This window comes from Solea senegalensis, linkage group LG16 (assembly GCF_019176455.1).
Source record: "Solea senegalensis isolate Sse05_10M linkage group LG16, IFAPA_SoseM_1, whole genome shotgun sequence".
Classification (NCBI taxonomy): domain Eukaryota; kingdom Metazoa; phylum Chordata; class Actinopteri; order Pleuronectiformes; family Soleidae; genus Solea; species Solea senegalensis.
Window position 1 is genome coordinate 2,110,757 of NC_058036.1, and position 20,770 is coordinate 2,131,526.

At 42.3% G+C, this 20,770-nt stretch overlaps 1 protein-coding gene across 2 annotated transcripts in view; it reads left to right on the forward strand.

The window, feature by feature from the left end:
* LOC122783405 (phospholipase A and acyltransferase 4-like) overlaps positions 1 to 19,889 on the forward strand; it is a 56,717-nt gene extending 36,828 nt beyond the window's left edge. Inside the window, exons 3-6 of one of the 2 annotated variants that reach the window (XM_044048183.1) lie at positions 17,262 to 17,490; positions 17,948 to 18,056; positions 18,443 to 18,708; positions 19,617 to 19,889. In XM_044048183.1, the coding sequence (XP_043904118.1) occupies positions 17,476 to 17,490; positions 17,948 to 18,056; positions 18,443 to 18,708; positions 19,617 to 19,808 (582 nt within the window). In that variant the 5' untranslated portion in view covers positions 17,262 to 17,475 and the 3' untranslated portion in view covers positions 19,809 to 19,889. Of the gene's footprint in view, positions 1 to 17,182; positions 17,491 to 17,947; positions 18,057 to 18,442; positions 18,709 to 19,616 lie in introns of those variants that run through there. The other variant, XM_044048184.1, reaches the window with a different exon arrangement.
* The last annotated feature ends 881 nt before the right edge of the window (positions 19,890 to 20,770 follow it).

Genomic DNA, 20,770 nt, shown 5'->3' on the forward strand with positions numbered 1-20,770 from the left:
TGTTTGTGTTTTCATTTACTGCCACAGATAAACAGCAGGCTCTCTGTGTGTGTGTGTGTGTGTGTGTGTGTACTCGTGAACCAGTAGAACAGGGGACTTTGGCGTCGTTACACACTCACAAAGAGGGGACTCACCGTTGAACAGGGGACATTTTTCAGGTCGCCTCTTTGTCATGCTTTAAATCAACCTAAAATCATGTCTAAGACGCTCTGTTGGTTTTTTTTTTTATATTAATCAAAGTGGGGACTTGGAAGTGTGTGAGTGTTAAAGCCCATACTCAGACGCGCTCCTGCGATTCCAGTGCCAGAAGGACACAAAAGACAAACACCTCAAGCACCAAAAACTTGCCTGTTAATTAAAGATTAACCGTGTGCTACAGGCAAATATAAACAATGTATTATTATTATTTAAATATATACATATTATCATTATTAAGTTCAGAAGACTCGTTGGATGATTAAAGACGTTTTCAGAAGTTTGTGTTTGCCAAAGTAATATACCCTCAAAAACACTGCATGTATTTGTACAGACATGGAGCTGCTGCAGTCCAGCTGTTTGTTTGTTTGTTTGTTTGTCTGCCTGGTTGATTCCAACAATTTCTGACATGGCACATCACTGAGAAGCTCCAGTAATAATTACTTTACCTTCGCCTCACCATGTAAAACTAATCCAAATCTAAATAGGGCAAATTACAGTCTTTGTATAAAGTACCTATAAGTGATACTTGTATGTATGTTACCAGAAAATGACTTTGGTAGAAGTTGAAGTCACTTTTTTTATAATATTACTTAAGTAAATTTCTTGACATGTACTATCAAAAGTAATTTTTTGATATAAAATGTACTAAGGTTTTAGAAGTAAAAGTACAAGTATTAAAAGTCTAAAATGTAGTTGAGACAAAGTATTCAAATGTCCAAAAAAATGGAAATGTATGTACAGGTGTTTTTCCAACTCTCTCTCGTCTCTGGCGACAAAGGCGCCAATTCTCGTGCTTCCTGCAACAGCGCAAGCGGAATTACCGTAATAACCACACATAGGCGTTGACGTGCAACTTCTCAGCTTTTCAGAACCTGTTAGCACACACCTTAATACCAACTCTTCTTCATCTTCTGATTTTATTTGGTAGCAACGAGTAACAAAGACAGTTAGAGGAAATGTAGTGGAGTAAAAGTAAAAGTTGCTAGAAATACAAATAACAAAGTACAAGTGCACTTTATACTCAAGTAGAGTTACAAAGTATTTGCGCCAGGAAAAGTTTCTTCCTGTGTCGACTCAGTGTGAAGCTACTCATTGTGTTTCCTGCTTCTGGCTCTCAGACTGTGAAACAAACTCCGGAACATGTGTGACACACCTCAGATTTCAGGGTCTAATAGAAACATAATTAAAGTTACGCAGCATATGGAAGCGCAGCTGCTGCTGCTGCTGCTGCTGCTGCTGTCGTCCCACATGTAGAGCCTGTGAAAACAAAAATCAGTCCGTCATCGCACACACTGTGTTCTGGGTGAGGTGCAGCAGTTTTATGCCAGTGTGGAAGTAGAAAGCTCTGAGAGGAGAGAGGAGGAGGGTGCCATTCATTCACCTCTGTCCGACTCATTGTAATTACTGCATTGTCACAGACAGAAATAGGTTATACGGACGCCATTTAAATGGCCTTTTAATAGCATAGAGGGATACTTAGTGATTTCTAATCATTCCAGGCAGCGGCGGGTGTAATTCCGGTCCTTAATCAGATCTCATTAGCGGGTCCCCGTCTGCAGCGGTGATTTATATTGATCGTCAAGACTCGTGGCTGAGAATGCTGGAAGTTAATTAAGTGATAAACGAGGAAACAAATTAGCGAGTTTTCAAATGTTGCGAGTGCGAAGCAACTCCTGCTGCTGCCGTGAGGACAAACAACGAGGCACAACCTGGAGCTATTTTTATAGATATTTAGCAGCGTTAAAGTAACATCAATTTCACATAATTTCAAATCAGGACCAAATATGTTGTGGAAGAGTGTTAAATGTAACTTCTTCATTGTTTCCTTTCCAATGAAAGTGTTATATTTAACAATGTTCCTTTATACACTGAACATCCATTGAACCTAATCATACTTGATCGGTTCATGTAGGACATTTACAACTAAAGTGGATTCTGTGTCTACCTACCTTGTTGAAACACGACCGTGTACTCTGAGCTAACACAAATGTAACCTGTGTTTGTGTCGGCGAGAGTAACTTTGAAGTGTACAGTGTTGCATTAAGCTGCATCAAGACTTGTTACTTACTTTAGACCAGAGTCAAAGCCCTGCTGGGACCTTCAGGAGTTGATTTACACTGTGAGTGGGAGCAAAGGCAGATAGAGACGTGTGTTGAGCAGGAAACCCTGCAGCCCTAAACACCCTGCTCCCACATTATTAGAGATGGGCTCTCACACACTATCAGACTGTTTTTCTCACCTCTGAGGTTACTCTGACCTTATTGTCCATGCCCGCCTCCTCTTCCGGTTCCAGGTAAGAAGACGTTACTGTGGACTGAAGTCAGGGAAATGAGGGAGAAGGTTCACACAAAGATAACTCTGTGAGGGAACATAGAGACCGGAAAAACTTGAGCTACTCATGCTGATTAAGACTCTTTTGTGAGTAAAATAAAGCAGCTATGGCCTGGGATGCAACAGTGATTTGAGGCCTTGTTTCTGCAACTGCTTCAGTTGGTTGATAATCTAGTTCATATGTGGCTCGATAAAAGGGCTATGCTGCAACTGGTACTTACTTACTTACTAAATTATGGAAAGATACAATACAATTCAAAACAATTTGATATTAATCTGTCTGTTAAGCATTTGACCTTGTGAAGCATGGTAACACGTTAGAAACACAAAGCTTAAACATTGAGTCTAGCTAAGAAACTACTGCAACTTGCTAAGAGGCGAGTTGTAGCAGGTATGATTACAAACTCAGAAAGTCAGGGCAACATCACAAACCCCCATACCCTCTGCTACTTTTGCTACTAATTGCACTTTTGTTATCTTGTTTCCCATTAAGCAAAATACCATGTAAAATGTTGTTTTCAACTGCTATTGCTAACAATGGCGAACCCAAGTTACATTTGTGAATGGAATGCACCATTGCTGCTAGTTGCTAGGAAGCTAATATATGCTAAGATAAGGTAGTGCTTTATTAGCCCCACAATTGGCTAATTTAGCAAAGGAAGGGCGTTTCTCAATGTGCATACTTCGCCATACTTGCGTACTCCTGTACTTTATATGCCACAGTCCAAGTACTGTTCCAGTTCACAAGTAGACGAGCAGTGAGTGTGGTTCTCATATGAACTGTTGCCATTCCGCACAAGTATGCATCGATCTCTCACTCTCTGTCCTCATCTTGCAGGTTGCAGGATCCAGATCCAGTTTAGAGGCTGTTATTATTATTATCATGTCGTCACCATTATTATTATCCTATAACTAAAGTTGATATCAGTATAGTTTAACACGGCACTGTTCTGTCTAAACTTATTCCTTGATACAATTGTTGTATACCGAGGCAGATGGCTGCACATCTTTGAGTCTGGTTCTGTCACCTGTTAAAAGGGAGTTGTTTTCTCTCCAATAGTGCTTGCCCATTGTGTGAATTGTTGGATTTCTCTGCTCTCGATGATGTTGTCTTTGTACCGTGCCTTGACATTATGTATGTTGTGATTCGACACTATACAAATAAAATCGAATTTAATTAAATTAAATTGAACATGTAGGCAGAGTAAAAACTTGAAATACAACCTTTTTCTTGTGTTGCGGAACGCAGTTTTATCATCATTTGGAGTTTCAAAAATGTGGTTTGCGTATCAAGATATGACACATTTATAGTTTAGGCAGCGACGTTAAACAGCTCCACCTATGCGGGCGCTGGGTGCTCACAGTGTCCTACCGAAATAATCCGCTTGCTCGGACCCGCCATTCAAACAATAGAACAAGGAAGTACGCTGCTGTTCCAAACTTGAGTTGTACCTCCCAAGTACGTACTTGTATGCTTGGGTATTCAGTCTTGCAAGAGTTGCTTGTGAGAGTCTTTGACAAGAGTTTGAAAATACAAAGAGGAAGTAAGAGCAGTTTCATTGAACCTATTCACAAAAGACAGACCAATGATTGGTTGATAAAGCACATTTAGATTAACACAGTGGTCTGCATGTTGATGTCAGTACAGTGTGGTGCATTTCCATTAGGAATAGTACCAAAATAAGAAGCCCCAACCTTCCATTGGTACAACCGGTACAACGTCACGCTACATGGCCATCGGGCACAAGCCACACACAGCCTATCAAATATTTGTACTGTATAAGTTCTCAGTCGCAAACACATGCCTGAACTAGAGCTTTACCGATTACAAACTGCACGTACTGTACCAAACTGCACCGTACTACAATCGAAACACAGCATTCTTGTCTTTTTTGTTACACCCCTGAAAAAAATTGTATTATCCTCAACCTGCCGTTTGGTGAAGTTCTGAAAAAGGGCAGAAGCTAATGCTTCTGCAGCTGTCAGGCAGCGAGAAGACAACAACCGGGGGTCTCGGAGAGGGTTGCCGAGAACAAATGACGATATCCAGCCCTCATGTCTTTGTGTGAAAGAGTCACGGAAGAGTCCTGATCTATCACAGAGCTTCCTGTCAGAGTGTTGGAGGGCAGAGCCAGCGAGGGAAACATGTCTTGACTGTAGAGACGACACAAACCCTGCACTATCTCAGCTCTGCTCTGGCGTGATCCGGGCCCAGAGACAGCTCGATCCCTGCCATCCGGACTCCTCGTACCTGGCTTTATAAGGCCTCGAGCAATGCCAGAATCGGGCTATTTCTGGAGACACTCTGTACCCAGAGAGCTTTGTTTGGACTCAGGCAGAGAACAAGATGTATGGCTGCCCCTGCCACATGACCCCCCTCTTCCAAATATCCCTCATGTCACTTATTAAATCTTTATTATCTATGCAATCCGGTACACGGGGTGGGAGGAGGACACACGTTCAGTTTTTTATCACTTTTCCTCTGTGATGGGGACAAAGATGATGAACAGCACAGAATGTTCTCCTGCTCTGGGTTAGAAAGCAGCTGTAGATCATTTTAATGGCTTGTTTGAACAAGCTTGGATCGCCACATGGCATCGGTACAGCTCCGACTGAAGCCACTGAGTCTGTAAATAAATAAACTATAATTAAGAACCTGTAAATATACTGTCATTTTAAAATCAAATGTCTAAATTAAAACCAGCAGGTGATTTTTGCACCGGTGTACGAATCCAGCATGCAACTCTTTTCAATTCCACTGTATGTCATTGCCATGAAAAGCAAACTTCACTATTAAAAGTGACAATTTTCCTACAAATGTGTTATGCATTAGAGTTACAATCATTGGTCACTTTATTAGGGACACCTGTTCAAGTGCTTCTTAACACAAATATCTACCAGGCAGTTAAAATGGCAGCGAGTCAATGCGTGTAGTCATGTGACATGGTGAGAACAACCTGCCCAAAATGTCCAGTGGGCAGCAGCAACTCCTGCCACTTAATAATGTGTCCTCTGTGCCTAATAAAGTGGCTGGTGAACCCACAGGCTCCCACTAGCTAGGCCTTGGGCTTGTACCCACTCTTCTCGTACATGCATCCATTAAATCCCTCCAATTAACTCTTTTATTGACCCCCACCTGCAACATTTATCGAGCATTCCGCAGCTCTGCAGCTGCCAATCAGACGTATAAGATGACACTCCAGCTACGCGAGGGTTAGCGAGTGATTTCCGCGTCTATCTGTGAAACGGAATTTGATCTGACAGACAAACTGTGATTGATTTCCCATCAGTCTCGGCTAGAAAGATCCTCTCAGATGAGATCCTTCCTCCTGGGATCGGCCTCAGCTGTTGGATCGGAGGACGTGGCTGCCGGCCAAACTTAATGTTTACACTAACATGCACAACTGTTATGTACATAGCCACGGTGAATTAATGGTCCGGAGACGAGGCACTCTGGTGCACTGCTGCGATTACAGAGAGACAGGTGCTCATTGCAGTAGTGGGAAACAGGGTAGTGGGAAACAGGGCAGTGGGCGAGGGGGCAGGATTTCTCCTAAACTGGCCCTCAGGATTGAGTCTGTTCTGTCAGAGCCACAGTAAAGTTTGTCTCTCACACTCTTCACTTGGATTAAATTGACAGCGTCTCCCGGGCAGTGTGATGTGTGTGTGTTATCAAGTTGTTGTTGCCAGGAATTAAGTCCAGAGAATCAGATTATCCTCGAGATGGAGAAGACAAAATTACTGCAGCCATCGCTGCGCGTATGGAGAGGGACATTTCACCAGTTTGTCATAATAGAGCGTATATTAAAAATGGAGTCGTTCTAAAATGCCGTGCGGTTTCGGAATGGTAAAGCCCTAGGTCAGACTCATGTTCTGATTGGGAACAGTACCTCTCCTTGGTCGGCAGGGTGTGGCCACATCGGTAGGGTGTGACGTCCTACCGATGTGATGACAACAAACAGTGTAGTTTGTGGCTGTTTGTCTCAACAAGACATCAAACTTTGTATGATTATAGACCCCAATATTAAGGGAGTGACCTCAGCTGACGGTACCGTACCGTTTTACCCTGGTACCCTAAGGAAAGTGTGCCAAAGAATGGAACAGCTGGGAACGGTTATTTTGGTACTATTGGTACCAAACCATGGTTCCACCTAGGGTGCATTCACACCAACCCTTCTTGATTGAACCCTAGTTCATTTGCTCGGAATGTCTGGTCCGCTTCAGTTTGGAAGGGAACTCTGGTCCGCCTAAAAACATAGGTCTCGGTTCGCTTCACAACGCAGGGCATTGTGGGTAAACACAACTAGAAACATGGAACTGGAAACTGGAAACATGGCTAAAGCGAAGCCAACGAGGAAGATGGTGTAACTTGTATTCTCTCGAATGGCCACCGAGGAGCAACTCCACCGGTTTGTATGCAAGTTTATGATCTCACTCAGTAGTTTCAGGTCTTCTTCAAGAGAACATGACGTGACAGTGATGTCATACCCTTTCTTGAAACAATACCATGTTTATAAAAAAAGAAAAAGATCTTATCGGGCAGGTTCTGTTTCTGTGTGGATAAGGCCTTACTCTCCTCTTACAGCAACAGGTGGCCAATCAAAAGCTAGAAATGACTCTGCAGGATGATGTATAGCTACGACCTCATGTTTTAGCCCCTGAGAGAAAAACAAAATGACTCTGAGCTACGAGGCTGCAGCAGCATCTGAAGACTGTCCACTGTGTCCATTAGCACGAGGAAGAAGCAGCTAATGAGCAGACGGGTCATTCGTTCACGTCTCCGGCAGAGAGCACTTAACCTGAATCTCCTCATTAAACATCCAGCTGTACGGGGGTTTTCTCGATTATTTCTTCTTTTTTTTTTTACATTAAAATTGAAGCAAATCTGTGGAATTGTTCATCAATAACAACAAAATACATACAACCTATGTCAGCTTTAGTGGCTCATTCTGGTCAACACATTTCAGAGATGTTATTTTTAGAGTTTGCATATGCAGCTTTTGTTACCACATGAGACCACAAGTCATTAATTACGGCCTGGGCTGAAAGAAAACGGTGCTCCAACAGCTCCGGGCTTTGCGGGAAATGTTTATCCAGGTTGAAGGCCAACAAGATAAGTTTAAGGAAAGGAAATAGTAGTGAGGAGATAGTCGGAGTTTCTGTTCTGTTTGGAATAAAAGACTCACACTCCTCACCGACCTTACACTGAGAGGGCGGCTCATGTTGTTTTATAGATAAACTCATGAACAGAGCTTCATTGTGTTAAAAACAAAAACAAAAAAACACTTCAAAACAGAAAGTAATTAAAAAGCAGCAGCAGCGGTAGCAGTGTGGTCACCTCCTCTCCACTCACCATCAAACCACAAAAACAACACAACACAGCTCCAGTTTTTACTTTATTTTGGAATTGCATTTATTGTAAGAAAAATAATGTTTCATAAAACATTAGAGACAGACTCATTTTCCATTATTCATTTTACTTAAAAAAATTACTGTATAACTTATAGAAAATCTCCCAGAATCCACCAAACATCTCTTTTAGCTTTGTGGCCACTTTATTAGGTACACCTATTCAACTCAGCTGCTCATTAACCCATTTTTCTTGTTCCTCAATCCTGCAGATACAGATTCACATAAAGCAGGGGGCAGGATATTTCAAAATAAAAGTGCCTCTATTGATGTGGAATGATATAAAGTCCACATTAACAATGTATTTATTTATTTACAATGTAAATTTTTGTAAAAAAAATACAGAAATAACGCCATTATCAGTTGATTAAGTGGTGGGCAACATGAAATTGTTTGGAAGGCCGCATCTGGCCCGCAGGCCACGTTTGAGACCTCTGACATAGAGTTTCCAGATTCAGGGGCCACGGTGGCTGAGTGGTAGAGTGAGTTCTTTCACTCAGAAGGTTGGGGGTTTGATTCCTGACTCTGCTGCTCTACATGCAGATGTATCCCTGCATGGGAAAGTCACTTAACCCCAAGTTGCATCTGACGGCTGTGCTGGCAGCATGTGAACGTGTGAGTGAACAGGTGAGTGGAAGGGAAATGCATGAATACAGACCAGTTACCATTAGGAATAAACAGCTACACTGTGTGAGTGGAATGTTCTCTTAGTCAGGTGCAGAAATGTTGGTTGTAAATCACTTTGGCGGTTTGCCCACTGAAAATGCCCCAATCATCAACGACGCCGTGGAACACTGCCAAACCAACTCTTGTGCGCAGCTTTCGGGAACGGACTTGACACCACTGAAGAGGGATTAACTGCTTTGCTCGGAAGGAACATCTGCAGCAGGAAATAATCTGGTCTGAAGTGGGTGATCTGAGCTACAAGCAGGGGTCAGTGTGCTCGGACGATGCCCCCGGGCTCTCTGCAGCTGTCCGCGCTGGCAGCCGAGGCCCGTCGGCCGCTGGCAGTCCCCAGCGCTGCTGTCAGATCAAGTCAGTAACGATCTCCTGGAAGCCGTTCAACAACCCAGAGCCATCAGTCAGTGGAAACAAAGGCCTGCCCACAGCACGGTCTGGCCCCAGAACGCAGCCCCATTCATCGCGAGGGAGAAGCCGGAGTGCCGGCCAAGCCTTTCATGGATCTGTAAACCAAACCGGGCTCAATTAAGGCTCCGATTCGCCGGGGGGAGATAAGGCATAATCAAACATCCGTGACTGGGCCTTGTGCAAACAATATCGGGATGTGTGAACCCCGAAAGCATTCGCTCAGAGTCAGCTGATACCTGTCAGACAAACATGCAGGGGCTGTCAGACACTTTCTCCTCGACGCACACGTGTTTGTGCAGCGATTCTTCTCAGGACACTGAATTGACTTCCATTCATTTGGACGGCTCCATCCTGGTCCCGTTTTAGATGTTCCCGTGCTCAAACACACCTGATGGTCACATGGTCAGCTTCATCGACAAGCTCTGCAGAACCCTGGTGACGACCCTTTCATTTGAATCAGGTGTGCTGGAGCAGGGGGAACAAACATCATGCAGGGCAGTGGGTCCCCAGGACCAGGATTCAGAGACCTTGGCCTAAACAAAGTCTTGTCGCTAACTTTTACCATAACCAGTTGATGCCTAACCCTAACCTTAAGCTAACCACAAGTGAAAGTTTAGTCCTGAACTTAAAAACCCTGTTCCTCTAAAATGAGACTCCGCCTTATTGGGAGCAGGTTTTGCTCTCCATGAGGACTACTGGTCTGTTTTTTGCCAAATGAAACGATGGTGTGTTTCCATTAGGAATAGTCCCAAAACAACCAGTCCCATTGGTACCATTCCCTTGGGGGTACCAGAGTTAATGGTATTGTTAATGGGTGGAGCTAGACTGGCTTGGTTCACCCTCGGGTACCCAACCCGGTTCAAGACTCAGGACTGTCAAGAATTCCCCAAGAAGCATCATGTCATTAACCGCTCTGTACCTGATGCTGATAAAGGGCCCCCCAAAATGTTTTTTTGCAGAGGGCCTCATGAAGACTTGGGCAGGCCCTGGTTGTAGTTCATCAGTTTTAGTCAGACTATGCAACTATCTGCGGTGTCAGAACATCTGCTGATCATCACGTGCCTTGTACGAGTGGTGAGTGCATATATGCAGAAGAAGACGTGACTCAGTGTAATCTGGATTAAACGAGGCAGCCTTGTGTGTGTGTGTGTGTGTGTGTGTGTTTAAACCTGGGCAGAACAGTTTCTGTTCTCTCAGCAGCTGCAGGAGGAAAAAAGCCACTGATGAATCACTGAATCACTCACTGCTCCTTCCCAGTGGAACCCGGCTGAGATATCGTCTGTTGATTCAACAGCTCCACCTCTGGACGGCTTTATTACTGACAGTCCCTGATTTAATCCTGCCTTTGTAGGCGTACAGGCAGCCCTATGTCATCTTAACGTGGCTCAAAAATGATTACGTTGTGACGAATGAACACTTTTAAAAACGCCTGTGACTCATCGCCGTGAGGACCTGCCGCCAGGAAGTGACCTGAAATCTTTCCGTTGCTCACTAAACCTGTCGAGCAGTCTGAGGAGACATGCAGCCGGCCCTGATTTACGTATGCGTCAACGGGGAAATAAAGAGGTGATTTGTCTTGTTTGAATCAGTCTGGGGCTGATGCCTCATTAAAGCAGACACATTTCATTTGATTTCACGTGGGCGAGTAAAGAAGTGCATTAAAGAAACTTTACTTAATTAATTAATCACTGAAAATTGCATCACGAGAGTTATAAAAACATTGAGGGTCACGGAAACTTTCCTAGTTTGTATATCGTGTTGTGATAGAGTTAATTTATTCATTAAATAACTTATTAATAGCCTTAATGTCTGAGGAAACAGCTAATAAACAATACACAGAATCTTTCTTTGACATCGGTTTTAACCAAATTCCTTGATCCCTAAGGAAAACAGTAATTATTGTGCAATTATCATTCATATTAATACTGGTACATACGGTCTTTGGAGGAAGTTAAGCGATTAAATAACAATTAAACTGATCCTAGTATGAAATTGGCTTTGCTCCGATGATCAATGATCAATGAGACGCAACAAAGATATGTCATTTATTTTTGATGATGCGTTGTGCCATTAAGATCATGAAAGTGAATGATTATTTTTATATACACTTGTGTTTCTGCACCGTTGCTTTAATAATATATATATATATAAATATATATATCGTGATATTTTCAAGTGTCTCTGTAATTATTAGTTAACACAATCACAATATAAATCAGATCTTCTTTTTCATAACCCTTTTATGTGTAGTCTTTATGCAAATTTGGTTGGGGACCCAAAACAAATCTCCCGCGACACGTCTGTGGCTCCCCGACCCAGTGTTTGGGAAGCACTGCAGTGCATCATTGATCTCCTTTTTGCTGTGAAAAGTTTGGAAATACAGTTGAGTGCTGATAATCCGTTTCCCTGTGGCTGATTTGACTGACTTTCACTTTCACAAACCAGATACTTTAAGGGCTTCATGGTTTTTCCTGAGAAACTTTGCGACCGGAACTAAAACAAAGTGGCTGCAGGCGGATTCACTGGTCACAAAATGGACCTTATATTTATAGAAGTCTGCCATTGATTATTACTTTGACTTTAGCTGAAGATCCCCTGCAGGTGTTCACTGCTTCTTCTTCTTCTTCTTCTTCTTTTGCTCACATTTGGCATCACTTCCCTCCTGACAGACGTATGAAGCCGTATGTGTCCTCTGAGTGAGTCACCAGCACTTGGGCACCTTTCATCTGCTGCCTGCTGGTTAAAATATCCACCATCTCGGTGTGTCACATGGACGAGATCTCAGTGGAGACCACAGAGGCGCAGGAGTTAGCAGGAGGCGGCTGCTTCTCTCTGTGAATCACGGTTTCACCTCCTGCCTGCTGATTCTGACACTTTGCTGAAGTCTGGCGTGTGTGTGTGTGTGTGTGTGTGTGTGTGTGTGTGTCGCCTCCATGTGTCTTTTCCAGCACAAACGCGCTCGCACTGTCTTAAAGACACATGGACATTCAAATAAATTCATTCTAAAGTGGACCTATGCTGTATTTTAGCACAAATAGCACAGAAACTTTAACATTAAAATGGAGGATAAACATAAACAGTTTCTGTGTGGAAAAAGAAACCAAAACAAAAAAAAGTCTTTCACAATTTGATTTTATCTCCCTGTGATGAATTGTCATTCCATCCGAAAATGGCAGCCGTGTTTTTCCTCCCAGTGCAGATTTTGTTGCTGCTGAGAGACAATGTCTGTCTTTCTGTATGTGATGAATTACAGGCCAAAATGAGGAAAAGAAATGAGATATTTAACTGTGATGAGGCGACGGGGTTACTATTAAAATGACTTGGTGCTAGTAAACAAGCAAGCTGCTGAAAGTCTTACGAATGTGCACAAATATACATAAAGGCATTAATAATCATACATGGGTCACATCTATGGAGGAGTATTAGGGTCACGTATAATAAAACTGAGAAAAAATTCTGAGATTAAAGTCAGAATTCTGAGGTAAAAAAAAAAGGTAAAAATTCTGAGAAAAAAAATCATAATTCTTCGAGAAAAAAAGTCATAATTCTGAGATTAAAGTCATAATTCTAATATTAAAGTTGTAATTCTGAGGGAAAAAAAGACAGAATTCTGAGAAAAAGTCAGAATTCTAATATTAAAGTTGTAATTCTGAGAAAAAAAAGTCATAATCCTGAGATTAAAATCTGAATTCTGAGATTAAAGGCAGAATTCTGATATTAAAGTTGTAATTCTGAGAAAAAAGTCATAATTCTGAGATTAAAATCATAGTTCTGAGAGGAAAAATAAGTAATAATTCAGAGATTAAAATCTACATTCTGAGAAAAGAAAGTCAGAATCCTGACCTTTTCTTTAATCTTTAATCTCCCATTTTTTTTACATGTGGCCCTAACACTCTTCCGTACACATCAGTCGTCCTGCCTGGGACTGTGGTGAAAACTGAGATGTGGCTTGTTTTGGCTGATCTGCTCAGAGCAGGAAGTCTGCGCCGGTTACCAAGACGCCTTTTCACATCGGCCGTCATCCCACTGTGAGTCTCGCTGGCCGCTGAAATCCCATCAACAGCCTGTGAGAGTCTCAGAAATGACAACTCGACAGTCGCTGGCGTCTTCTCCTCGTCCTCTCTTTCTGTCCTCACGTCTCCGCTCAGGAAGAATTCCTGGCAGCGGAGTGATCCAGAGCGCGCGGAGGAACTAAACGCGGGGCGGCTAAACCGCAGAGAGACAGCAATTGTTTTTACAGTTGTCCCTCTTTGCACTGTATGTGAGCTCACAGCCACTGTCCCCGCATGTCTGTGAGATGACTCTGCTACAGAAGAGTCTGGATTATAGTAGAAACACATAAAAGTGCACACGGACGGGGGTTAAGTTTGGAGGGTTTTTTTTTTATCTTACATGTGCATTGTTCTCTGGTGAATGTCTAAACTCCTTATCAGTCTTATCCTGTTTTGTTGTGTCCTTTGTTTCATTTGTGTTTTCCTTCCTCAGGGGAAACTGAAACTGAACCATGTCAAAGTCCAGCTGGTTTATGGCTCTGTCTTTGTTCATGTAGACCTTTGCACTTATTACTGGAACACACACACACACACACACATACACGGACATTCATAGACACAGCAACACCAAGACATCGACTGATGGACAACCAAATACACTTGCTGACAACAACGTCCTTTCTATTGCCGTCTCTGCCCCGACTGACCCCCCACTGTGTTGTGTCGCCATGGCGACTGGCACAAAAACAAATTTGGAATAGAGTGCAATAAAAAAAAAAAGAAAATGACAGTTGAATCTGCTGCACTATGCTGTGAAAACATGGGTCTTTCATATGGTGCCAGAGAGCCTGCGAAGCTTTGTCCAGTGTGTGTGTGTGTGTGTGAGTGGCAGCACCAAACAAATATTACAAGCCTCGTCATCTTCCTCCTCCTCCTCCTCCTCCTCCTGACTGGTCTGAAGGTACCATGAAACCACTCTCTGGAGGTTTGTGGTTTAAAAGAGAGGAACCGGTGGCACTTGTAGCCTGTAGGCTGCTTTAGCACGGCAGATTTTCATCTCAAGTCACCAGATTTCACTCGCTGTGCAGCGGTTTCATTTGCTCAAAATACCGCGTTAAATCCGTGAAGGAAACAACAATTTACTTTACTCAAAATGTTCGCTTAGAAATAATTTTCTCTTATTTTGACCAATGTATCGTAGTACAAATACTCTTGTTACTGTACTTAAGTTAAAAATTCACATTTCTGTACTTTACTTTGTTATTTATATTTTTGGCAACTTTTACCCCACTACATAACCTCCCACTATCTTTGTTACTCATTACTACCACATAAAAAAAGGAACAAGAACAGTTGGTATTATTATAAGAGGTCCAGTGTACTTACTGGCTCTCACCTTTGCATAGGCAGAGAGCAGCATTGTATCTTCTGGATGTCTGAAGACATAGTCCCCATTCGCCACGCCACTGCTCAGGTTGGTTGATGTTTCTCCCTCGCAGTATATGATGTCACCCTGCACCTGACCCACTTGTCTTTTCAGCTGTTCCTTTACAAGTTGATTGGACAGCGGCACCTGGGAACCTGTCTTCGGGCTTTGGGAAAACATTTGGGCCTTTTGGATGTTTTGCAGCCCGACGATCGTGCTCATCATCCTTGATGCTGAAGGGAAGGTCATATATGTCATTGACAATGATGATGAGGTATGAATTGGCGTGGCGTGAGAAGATCATAGCACAGATTTTATCCAAGCAGTCACCCCAGTGGTACTCTGGACTGTCCCGCTTCCGAGATGCACGGTCTTCAGGTGTGGGGGTGGCAAGCCGCCAGATCAGCACAAGTGGTCTTTTGGTTTTTCACTTACTGGGTCTAGCTTGAAGAGCTCTAACAACTTGCTCTTCACAGTCTTGACCCATCTACATTGTACAGTGAAAGGCACTCCTCAGTCGTTCTCCTCTCAAGGGCTGACTGGATCATTCCTGATCCCTATGCAAGGTCCACCAGGGCTGACAGCCCTATCTCCTGTCTCCATATGGGCAACCTTCATATGAGCACCAGATGGTGTGTAGATCATTTCTCCAGCCTCTTATTCCTGTGGATGGTTTCAGTGAGAGGCTTGATCTTTGTGAACACTCGTTCTTGCAGGAAGGTTTCAACCTGAGCTTGGCCATCTGGAAGTGCACTCTTTAGGTCATGCATGAACTCTGGTGAGGCGACCAGGCCAGACTGTAGTAACCTCAGTGTAGATGAAGAGATGTCAAAGGGCTCAGGTTTTGTCAGTGAGTGCATTGCCCAGGGTCTTGTGATTCTCCTTCATGTCCTCTGATAGCTCTTCATGCTCAAGAATCTTTGCTCGTCGCTTTGGATGCAGCGGACAAAAAGACCGACAAAGCAGGATACAGCACAGATATTTTATGCTATTGAGAAGTGTTAATTAATTGTCCTGTTCATAATGAAATGATTGAACACAGTTCAGGTAACTAATGGAAAACACAGGACATCAGTTTGTTTCTCATCAACCACAAACCTTGATCTTTTTGACCTTTGAGATGACTTGTGTGCAGCCTATTTGTAATGCTACTGTTCATAACTGAACACAGTATGAGCAGAGCTTTCATTTGAGCCTAATATTAAAAAAAGAATCTTGAATTTGAAGTTCAAAAATAGGTCAAATCAATACATCTACATCATCTATGAATTGCTTGACCCAGATAGTCTCAGAAACCATTTATTATGCAGCATTGTGGGCCAAACCATCAAAAAATCAATTCCAGCTTGGCTGACAGTGGCCATTTTGAATATATGGCTCTCACAAAATGTCCCCACATTTTTGTGAGGGGCACCCCAGCTAATTCTTTAACCTTTATAGATGACAAATCCAGTGAGAAACGAACCTTTGCTCTCCATTTTGTCCTTTGTCATGGAACTGTTATGGATGACCCAACTATCTGTTAAATATTGAGATTATTGACATTTCACTGGTAATGATTGGAGATTAACCCATGTTTTTGGGATTGTTAAGTCTTTTTAATTGATCTACCAGCTGATTTGAGTCACAGTCTGTTCTGCCTTTGATACGTGAAGAGGTGAAGACATGGGAGTGTCACTGGTGAGTCTCCCGATGATCACTTCAGCTCACTGATGTGTTTGTGCTCATGTTTTTAGGTGATTATCTGTTATTATTGTGAAACACTATGTGCACAAAAGTATTTGTCCTCACGTGTTAAGTATTGAATTCAGGTGTTTCAGTCAGGCTTTGGGCTCTCGGCCTCTTATCTCCAACGAAGGACAATCATTTCCAACGTGACTGTGTCCCAGTGCGCAAAGCAAGGACTATAAAGACATGGTTTGACTTTGAGTTTTGGCGTGGAAGAACTTGACTGATCCTATTTTGTCTTTAAACCAGTTACATTTACTGCTGCCCATTCCAAACAGGCCACTTTCAGGTCAACAACAGCTGATAAACTGTTAAACAAGGTAAAGGAAAACTTACTGTTGTCTAAAAACCAAAAAAAAAGTTCAATCAGCAGACATAATGAACTTTCACAACATGTGATTGACCGATCACTTGTTTAATCTTTCCAACTGATTTTATGTCGATCTATTGCAGGTTATAAAAACGGTGATGGAAGTGATGATGATTGATGGAATGAGGGAACTGTTTCTGTCGTCACGAGACAAGGAAAAAGAAACAATGACATGATGACACAACACAACAAGAAGTAAACACAGAAGCGACACCAAAAATCACTCACAAAAGAAAAATTACAATAATTCTGGTATAAATTGAACTCTATTGATTCAAAATCAGAATGTCTGTCATGATTTAAACATTTAAGTGTTCCTCTTTAGTATTATATTGTTCTGTACACTACTATCTATCTATATATGTGGTTACATATTCACTGTATTAACTCGTGTCAAATCATGTGACTTTCCATAAACATTAAACTTTTCTCCATGTGTCACTATGTTGCCTTTGTTCTCCCCGTGTGTGTGTGGGTTTTCTCCAGGTTCCTCCCACAGTCCAAAAACAGGCCGTTTTGGGGATTAGGTAAATTGGACACTCTACTTTAACTAATTTGCTCATAAATAATCCATTTTATTTGAAGCACTTTACATGTAATACGTTTTGTCAGGACTGTAACAAGTAGATTGTTGTTTTATTTTGGTATAACTGTGTGTTTCCTTTTGAGAGAAGTGTGACTCAGTCACTGATTGGGCAACTCACTGCACCTGTTCCAGGTTGGTGCTCAACATCCTGTGACTGCAACATGACTCCCAAGTTTCATTTCAGCGGAAGGGAAACTTAGCCTCTGTGCACGTTTATCACAGTGACTCCAGTTTCTGACTTGAAATGATTATCTAATCCATGCTGAGCAGCCTGGTTATAAAGAGTCTGCAGGGCTGATTCCTCACCACAAACCGTTCTTCCTTTGACGCGTGAAGAAGTGAGAAGATGGCACAGGACCAGGTGAGTCACCTCAGGATGCTTTTATCCGTTACTGTGGTTTTTTTATTTGTCTTTGAACCATTTCAGTGTACTGTTTTTAGACTTCGTCTAGGAACATTGGTTTCATGTCACGATACCTCATTTCATTTTGTTGTTATTTTTCATCAACGATCTGAATGTGACAATAATCGGTCTGTATAAAGTAGAGAAGTCATAGAGAGTCATGAAATACAGCGGCGGGGTTTGTGCTGTCGCTTAATAAACCAGACTCCTCTGTTAAATAGTGAGATTTTAGACATTTCCCTGGTAATTGTTGGAGATTAAACCCCCGTTTTTAGGATTTTTAAGACCGAATAAGAACGAACATTTCGGTGCCTGGTATTCCGGTGTGGTATTTGCTCGCCGCTTCCTGACTACAATGACTACACTGTGAAGTTTTACTGCTTACATTTGCATTTAATTTTTTTTACATTTTCAGTTTGACCGCAAAGTGAAACCGGGAGACCTGATCGAGATCGACCGCGGAATTTATCAGCACTGGGCCGTTTACGTCGGAGGACATGAAGTGGTTCATTTGGTTACGGCAGGTGAGTTAACACTGAAACCTCGGAGCGTTTCGACTGCTTTTTTCGTCATTTTCACCAACTCTATAAACACATCTGAGGAAAAAGTACTGAAAATGTTTAAAATGTGGGAACACGTCACAGTTCAAAGTATAAAAAAGAAAAGAGAGGACGGTCTCATTTTGTGACTTCTATACAATTATTGCTAGTATAGTATATCACTAGTAAAAATGTGATATAAAAAGAATCAGAACTTTGACTCACATAAGTCAAACACATAACAAGAATAAAAAACAATGCATTTTTTAAAGCCTGAATATGTGACCTATGAACACACACCCCAGGATGTCCATATAAAGAGTTGTGTGTTATTCCCACGGCTATTTACTATGGGTGTTCCTCTCTGGCAGATAACGGGTCGGAGGTTTTAGAGCTGCTCTCGATCCTGAACACCAGCACAGCAGAGGTGAGGCGTGACAAGCTCCAGGAAGTGGTCGGCTGCAACAAGTTCATCATCAAGAATCTCCTCGACGACCAGTACAAGCCACGCGAGCCTGACGTCATCGTGCGGGACGCCTGCAGGATGGTGGGTCGATACTTGCGGTACAACCTCGTCACGCACAACTGCGAACACTTTGTGACGAATCTGCGATACGGCAAACCAGAGTCACGGCAGGTATGTGTGTGTCTGTACACTGTTTATACAAACAGTGTGTGTGTGTGTGTGTGTGTGTATATGTATGTATATATATATATATATATATATATATATATATATATATATATATGTATATATATATATATATATATACATATATATATATATTTATTCACAAACACACATATATACATACACACATATATGTGTGTATGTATATATGCGAATAAGTATATATGTATAAATATATATATATACATATGTGTGTATGTGTGTTTGTGAATAAGTATACATGTATATATTTATGTTTGTATATATACATGTAGTGTGTATGTGTGTGTGTGTATATATATATGTATGTGTGTGTATATATATATATATATATATATATATATATATATATACACACATACATACATACACACACATACATACGTATATACATATATGTGTATGCTTCACAGTAAATTGTTCCAGTTAAATGCATTTATTGTGAAACAAAATGTAACAGATGTCGTTTTTAAACGGTGGTGTTTATGTTTTTGTTTGTTTGTTGGTGTGGGGGAAGCTGTTTATCAAAGCGATGCACAGCCAGGTGTGAGTCAGCACCTGGTCATCACATAAGCGTCTCAGTCACACAGATTTAACACGGCCGATAAGAACCACATGTGCTGCTGAATAAATTGTGATAAGCGGACGATGACAGGCCATTTACTGTCAAACCATGGTGTAAGTGTATGATATGAGTGAGCTGCAAAAATGAAGCTTATAAACTTTCTCTCACACCAACATTTTTTTTGTTTGTTATTTGACAAATACATTTTTATACACTTTATGTGTATATATGTATATACAGTATGTCTGATTGACTTAAACTGTGTTTGATGTTAAATCTTTTCAGTTGACTTCACGTCTGTCTTCTTCAGGTTAAAAACACAGTCACTGCGATTGGAGTAGGTGTAGGTGTAGGTGTGGCAGCGTTGGCAGTTTTGGGTGCCTTTCTGTTCTCTGGCTCTTCCGAGAAAGAAAAAGAGGAGGAGGAGGAGGAGCGCGTCAACAGGACAAGGCAACGCAATAGTCGCGGGAGAGGGAATCGTCACCGGCATTATTACTATTAGAGTCCACTCACGTTCACTACCTGTGCAAATAATTTAAACCGTTTGAAATAAGCTATTAAACATGTGCAAAAAAAAAGAAAAGAGTTGTCGCTGTGGTTCTCTCTCTGAAACATGAGGACTCTCCAACAACTTTATTCATGATTAAAAGACAAAAAATATATATATTAACAATGAAATCTACAATAAGATGGGATTGGGTACCCTGCTGAGGGGAACTGGCAAGCCCACTTCCTTTCCACTCGGCCAGGGGGATAAATGACGTAATTCTTTGACAACAAAACGATGCAACGTCCGTCAATGGAAACTAAAATCATCACCTGTAACTTTTGGATTGGCAGAAGCACTCAGTCATTGAACATTTTTTTGACAATTCTACATCCATAAAAATCACTATAAATCCAGACGGCCTCATTATCTTGAATGGTCATAAGAGGGTTGAAGATGACTTGAACGGTTCTTGCAGCGTGGAAACAGTCCCAGGGGCCCGGGGCCAGTAAAGCTGCTGGCAGGTGGGGGCAGCTGGACTCATCTGCTCGTCCAGAACCGGCACAGCAGCCGGCATTGTTCTTAACGGTTACTGCGCGAGAGCTCCACGAAATCATGGGAACAGCTCCGGAATAAATAATCCATAATAAAAGCTCACTGGAGGGGACAGTGTGTCAAACGTGGAGGTGTCCCATCCTTTCTTCTTACCTGATGTCCCTCCCCTTCTCCTCACCTGGTGTCCCTCCCCTTCTCCTCACCTGATGTCCCTCCCCTTCTTATCACCTGGTGTCCCACCCCTTATCCTCACCTGATGTGCCTCCCCTTCTCCTCACCTGGTGTCCCACCCTTTCTCCTCAGCTGGTGTCCCATCCCTTCTCCTCACCCCAGGCGAGCCCACTTCTCTCTGCCTGGTGTCCCCGCCCACTTCTCCTCTTTCCCAGTTGTCCCCGCCGCTCCTCCACCTGGTGGCGCTCACG